At 47.1% G+C, this 6,711-nt stretch overlaps 1 protein-coding gene across 1 annotated transcript; it reads left to right on the forward strand.

Moving 5' to 3' along the window:
* The first annotated feature begins 4,962 nt into the window (after positions 1–4,962).
* CCL (CCR-like protein) lies at positions 4,963–6,097 on the forward strand. Its single transcript, XM_087396667.1, has 3 exons — positions 4,963–5,334; positions 5,425–5,586; positions 5,749–6,097. The coding sequence occupies exons 1-3, from the start codon at positions 5,141–5,143 to the stop codon at positions 5,843–5,845; spliced, it is 453 nt and encodes a 150-aa protein (XP_087252793.1). The 5' UTR covers positions 4,963–5,140; the 3' UTR covers positions 5,846–6,097.
* The last annotated feature ends 614 nt before the right edge of the window (positions 6,098–6,711 follow it).

A 6,711-nucleotide genomic window follows, 5' to 3' on the forward strand; every position in this document is an offset into this window, starting at 1 on the left:
GGGCAGGAGACGTGGACAGTAGGAAATCAGTGACAGGTTACTGTTTCTCACTTGGATCTGGAGTTGTGTCATGGGTCAGCAAGAAGCAACCGACAGTTGCTCTTTCTTCTACCGAGGTTGAGTACAAATCAGCATGCTTTGCTTCTTGTGAGGCAGTGTGGTTGAGGATGATTTTGGGAGACATGGGTGCAGTGCAGAACAAGCCTACGCAGCTATCATGTGACAATCAGAGTTGCATGGCGATTGCAAAGAACCCTGTGTTCCACGCTCGCACAAAACACATTGAGATTCAATCACTTTGTATGCAAGCTCATCATGGATGGAAAGGTCAACTTGGTGTACTGTCCGACTACAGAGAATGCTGCAGACATCTTCATGAAGGCTCTTGGAAGAGACTTGCTGGAGAGGCATCTTCATCGACTTGGCATTGGACCAAAAAAGTAAGTTCACTTGCGGGTGGACATTGAGGGGGGGTGTTAGATATCAATGCTCCACTCTCGTGTAACTACGCGAGAGCCGCTAACACTACTTGTAAGCCCCTCCATATGAGGAGAAGGCATTTGAGTAGTTCGGTTATCCAGTAGGTCTTGGTTTGCACACCAGATGGGGGCCATGTGTGGCCTGATGGTTGGACGGAGTTGGCGCACTACCAACTAGGCTATATGTAAGTGCAGGAAGGCATCCCATGACTGACCACACTGAGGGTACATTAAGCATTTCTCGGGGCCGCCCATTCTCGGGTTGCGGGGCCCGTTTGGAGCCCCAGATGATCCCGAATGGCTCTGGGCCGAACGGTAACCATCGGTTGGCTACTCTATTTTGCGCACCGATTCTATCGTGTGGTCGGTGGCCTATTTCGAGACAGACCCCCAGTCGGCCATTTTGGGCGGACTGGGTCGGTCACCCAATCGGGTCTAACTGACTATGACTGGTGGCTATATAAGAGCAAGCCCCTGAAGCCCATTTCAACACTGGCTACAGCAACCCAGCCTCTGTCCTCTACTGTTTCCAGCACGCCATCGAAGCTTCTCTCACAAGAGCGCACGGCTTTGGAGGCAGCGCCATCTATTGTATCAGTTCTACAGTAATCAAAATTTTGATTCTCCATACTATCTGCTTTTCTCTCTTGCATACGAGATCCTGTTATCTGTTGAGCACAGACGTTGTATTGTTTTCTTACACGCCGGTCCAAGAGATTAGAGGAGCAAAGAAGGGCGCAGGAACACTTGGTCAACTACGCTTTGATGACAGAGGTGATCCGTGCTGAAGAACCCGTGTCTTGAAGAGGCACAGGGTGATGATAGGTGGATGGAGGCTATGCAGTCGGATAATGAAGAACAACACTTGGGACCTTGTGGATCAACCACCAAAACGCAAGGTTATCAGCACCAAGTGGGTGTACACGACCAAGTACAAGTCCGACAGCACATTGGATAAGTACAAGGCTCGGCTCGTGGCAAAAGGATTCCACAGGTACATGGTTTTGATTATCAGGATACTTTTGCTCCCACAGCTCGCCTAACCACAATTCGCAGTGTTTTGGCTTTAGCAGCACAGGAAAGTTGGCCCGTGTTTCAGATGGATGTAAAATCTGCCTTTCTGAATGGAGATCTCAAGGAGGAGGTATACGTGGAACAACCACCAGGTTTTGTGATCCTCGGTTCAGAAGGTAAAGTCTGTAAACTAAAGAAGGCTTTTTACGGGCTGAAACAGGCCCCACGAGCATGGTACCAGCGGATTGATGCCTACTTTCTGCAAAATGGGTTCAGGAAGAGCCCATCTGATGCAAATTTGTATAACTATAGAGAAGGAGGCAAGTGTATGATCGTGGTCCTTTATGTGGATGACCTTGTCATAGCAGGGAACCATGAAGAAAAGATCTCACAGACAAAGCAGTTGCTAGGAAGAGAGTGTGAAATGACAGACCTCGGACTGATGCATTTCTGTTTGGGGATTGAAGTTTGGCAAGAGCCAAAACAGATCTTCATCTCACAGCTGAAGTATGCTGGAGAGATACTGAAGGCATTCAGCATGGTTGAGTGCAAGACAGTTGGCACCCCTATGGAGGTTGACGTGAACTCTCAAACGAGGAATTATCACCACTGGTGGATGAAGCGAAGTACAGAAGGCTTGTGGGCAGTTTGATTTACTTGTGCAACACACGGCCGGACATCAGTTTTGCGACTAGTGTACTAAGCAGGTTTTCCAATAAGCCTCGGGAGAACCATTGGAGGGCAGGGATATGGGTGTCGAAATACATCAAAGGCACACTTGATTATGGCATCACCTATACCAAGGGCAACATCTTGACCGAATTTTGTGACTCGAATTGGGCAGGAGATGTGGACAGCAGGAGATCAGTGACATGTTACTGTTTCTCACTTGGATCTGGAGCTGTGTCATGGGTCAGCAAGAAGCAACCTACAGTTGCTCTTTTTTCTACCGAGGCTGAGTACAAATCAGCATGCTTTGCTTCTTGTGAGGCAGTGTGGTTGAGGAGGATTTTAGGGGACATGGGTGCAGTGCAAAACAAGCCTACGCAATTATCATGTGACAATCAGAGTTGCATGGCAATTCCAAAGAACCCTGTGTTCCACGCTTGCACAAAACACATTGAGATTCAATATCACTTTGTACGCGAGCTCATCATGGATGGAGAGGTCGACTTTGTGTACTGTCCGACTACAGAGAATGCTGTGGACATCTTCACGAAGGCTCTTGGAAGAGACTTGCTAGAGAGGCATCTTCATCGACTTGGCATTGGGCCAAAAAAGTAAGTTCACTTACGGGTGGACATTGAGGGGAGGTGTTAGATATCAATGCTCCACTCTCGCGTAACTACACGGGATCCAGCTAACTCTACTTGTAAGCCCCCCATATGAGGAGAAGGCATTTGAGTAGCTCGGTTATCCGGTAGGTCCTGGTTTGGACACCAGATGGGGGCCATGTGTGGCCTGATGGCTGGACGGCTTCAGATAGAGTTGGCACACTGCCAACTAGGCTACATGCAAGTGCGGGAAGGCATGCCATGACTGACTGCACTGAGGGTAGATGGAGCATTTCTCGGGGCAGCCCACTCTCGAGTTGTGGGGCCCGTTTGGAGCCCCAGATGATCTCGGATGGCTCTGGGCCAAACGGCAACCGTAGGTTGGTTGCTCTATTCTGCGCCACGGTTCTAATGTGTGGTCGGTGGCCTATTTCGGGACCGACCTCCAGTCGACCGTTTTGGGCAGATTGGGTCGGTCTCTCAATTGGGTCTAAGCGACTACGACTGGTGGTTATATAAGAGCAAGCCCATGAAGCCCATTGTCATCACTAGCTACAGCAACCCTGCTTCCTTAGCATCTAGCCTCCGTCCTCTACTATTTCCAGCATGCCATCGAAGCTTCTCACACAGGAGCACACGGCTGGGAGGTAGTGCCATCTATTGTATCATTGTTACAGTAGTCAAATTTTTTATTCTCCATACTATCTGCTTTTCTCTCTTGCATACGAGATCCTGTTATCTGTTGAGCACAGACGTATTGTTTTCTTACATGCTGCCCACTGTGTGGTAAAGCAACAGAGGTGACCAACCACCTACTGTGGCACTACGTAGCTTCCAGAGATATTTGGTTCAAAATAGAAAGGGCAATCCACAATGCAGGCATGATGAAGACCTTTTGGCTGCGGGCGAAGTGGAGGGTAGCTTTGCTAGGGGATACCTTCAAAATGCCCTCCACCCTTGCGACTTGCTGGCCCTACATGAGAGCCGTCGTCATGATGGCCATATGGGAGACCATAAACCAAATTGTTTTTTAGCACAAGTTGGCAATAGGATATTGCGAAATAGCAATCGCCTCCCGCACGCGTTAGAACCCGAGGGACTTCAGCTGGATCACAATGATGAGTGAGTCACACCTTGCTGGACATTTGCACGTGTCCAAATTTCGAAGAAAGGGCATGAGCTGGAAAGTCATACTTGGCTTGCAAGCATATTTATTTTGTGTTTATGTGAGCCTTTGGCCTTGATCCAGAGTAGCATAAGTTTACCCATCAGCCTGTGTTGAAGATGCAAGAAGTGAGGCTTGCCCTCACAAGAGAGAGAACTACTTGCAGCGTGGGTCGAGGGTGGATAACCCATAACACGATTAAGTTTTGTAACTACAGTCTCATTTGCCGGGTTGACCACCCCTTATAATCGAATTGGCATTTTAATCAAATAATAATAATTTACCATTGTCATATACAAGAAGTACCTACATTACTACCTCACATGAAGGTGCCTTATTTTCATCCATTTGAAAAGTGTTGTTATTATGTACGCTAACATCTCCAAGTGTAGAGCCTTTTCTTGCCAATAACCATAACCAAAGATTATTTGGGCATAGAGTACAAGCCTATAATCCATCTTATAACAATTTGTGTATTTGTTTCATTGTTTATTCATGTAAAGATTTTGCTGGGTTCACATGACCTGCCCACCCATGGAGGAGGAAATAGAATTGGAGGATGGTCACGGGGTGTGGTGGCTCACACCACTCGTCATCAAGTTTCTAATTCATGTCACCAATTTGTGATTGGTGTAGCGGTTGGAGGAGAGGGAATGGGCCAATCATGTAGCAGTTGGAAGAGTTGGCCATGGAGTGCGCGCCCTTCATGGGCTAGAAACAAATCTTGTGTGTCAACGTATGGGCCCCTCCCTCCAATTGGGCCAACTAGGACAGTAGTTTGTCACACCACCTTTTAGAGTGTGGTATGAACCTAGCCATAGTGGGAGGGTAGGGGTATTATGATTGATCCTAGGATGTGTATGGGACATGTATAGGAAAGTATGACTAATAGTGAGATATTTCCAAGGGTGGGGGCAATTATGATTGTTTCTAGGATGTGTGTGGATATGTGTGAGATATGTATAGGATATGTGTGGAGATGTATAGGAAAGTACTATTTGTGAGGTATATCCATCTTGGATTGACTCCATGTGATAAGAGATGAGCTTGGAGATCTAAAGCTTCATCACCCACAAAACACTTCTTCATTAATTTTGCTTCCTTCATAACCCACTACATTCTTCTTTCATCAAGCTTTCCTTCTTTCCTTGAGTTCATATACAAGCTTTCATTGATCTACTGTCTCTTGGCACTATCCTTCCACCACCATGCAGGTAGGCCTCGCCCTCATTCCCTCCCCTTCTTCCTTGCTTTTGCACCACCGCTTGCCTTCTCCTCTGCCCCCCTCTCTCACTCCCCTCACCTCCAAGCTTCCTCCTCTGCATTGCCACCGTAGACCTTCTCACATCTGCCTCGCGCAGCAAGAACAAGATTCGTATGTTGCCTACGACGAGAAGAAATCGTGAGTTTGCTGTTTCCCCACGCACAAGTCTTGCTCTCAGTCTAGTTTGTGGCCCTTGTACATGTTAAGAGTGTGTGCTTTCCTCGCCAGGGTATTCCCCGCAGAAGCATGCGAGGAGGTGGGCGGCGAGGCATGCGAGGTCGATGGGGTTGGGCCCGAAGTGAAGGCTAAGGGCTCATCTGCGAAAGAGCCCGTCAAGTCGCCGCTAGGAGGTACAGACAGGGAGTATGTGGAGTATGCGGAGGCAAAGACGTAAGTGACGAATGACCTGTTATCAATGTGATTACATCTGCTACTGAGTAGGCTATGTATGCCACTGGTTATATGCCACAGTCTACGGGTGGTTGTTCTGTTACGGGACTGAGAATTGGGTGGCTATGTTACAGAACTTGGTTTGCTTGGTCTCTCTTGCAGTGTATTCCCAGGGGAAGCTTGCGATGAGCTGGGAGGCGAGTTCTGCGAGCCTGAATATCAATCAGGGGTATTTCCAGAGAAGACCGCTGCAAAGTAGTAGTTCTTGGACCGATGCTTCAACCGCAGTCAGGGGACAGAACCTCGCCCTTAGACTGCTGTATTATATCTGCGCTAACTTCAAGCATAGTCGATTTTCTCCCGTCCTGTGGCCCGTGGGTCTCGTTGAGGATATGGTGCAAGTCTCATTGTTCTAAAGTGTGGGTGTCGTAGAAGATATGGTGACTGTCTCATTGCTCTTGAGTCCCCTCCATCTGTGAAACATGAATGCTTTTATGAGTGTTCTCTTCGATTTCAGGGTCCAATGGAAGATATGTGTATAATATGCTGTCTCTTCTTTGTTGTTACCACACACTGTATGTAAAGTATCTACTGAAGAAGGCTTCTCTAATGAAACAGAAATTTTCTAAGTACTTCCGAAGATTGGAAGGCTCATACGCTAGAAAGGATAAGAATTGAGATCATGAATGCAGCATTGTGGTTTCTAGGAAAGAAGAAATAGGTCCCCTCAATTTTTGAAATAAGTGAAAAATGTTTTAAACAGTAGAAAGGAGAGGAGGTTTCCAATAGGAACAGGGAGCCGTAGGGCATTAAGCCCGGGGAGAGATCAATCAATTCACGAGGCTAAACATCGAATATCCTTCTGTTCCAACTTTTTAAACATTTCAATGTGGCCTAGTTGAGACACTTCTCGGTGGGCATTATGTTTTGAGTTCAAACCCCTCTTGTATGAAATTTAGGCCATTCTTTCACCTTATCTTATTTGGGGTTTCTAACCCTTCATGGAAGGTACCAATAGATTTTCTAAGTGTAGATGGGTGGAGTAATAGAGGAATTAGGTGAGAGCAAAATAAGGGGTATGAACTATATGGCTTACCTCATTCGAAACCTTGAAAGAGATCTAAT

This window comes from Dipteris shenzhenensis, chromosome 25, assembly GCF_047967505.1.
Source record: "Dipteris shenzhenensis isolate YYH24624 ecotype China chromosome 25, Dip_SZ_1.0, whole genome shotgun sequence".
Classification (NCBI taxonomy): Eukaryota; Viridiplantae; Streptophyta; class Polypodiopsida; order Gleicheniales; family Dipteridaceae; genus Dipteris; species Dipteris shenzhenensis.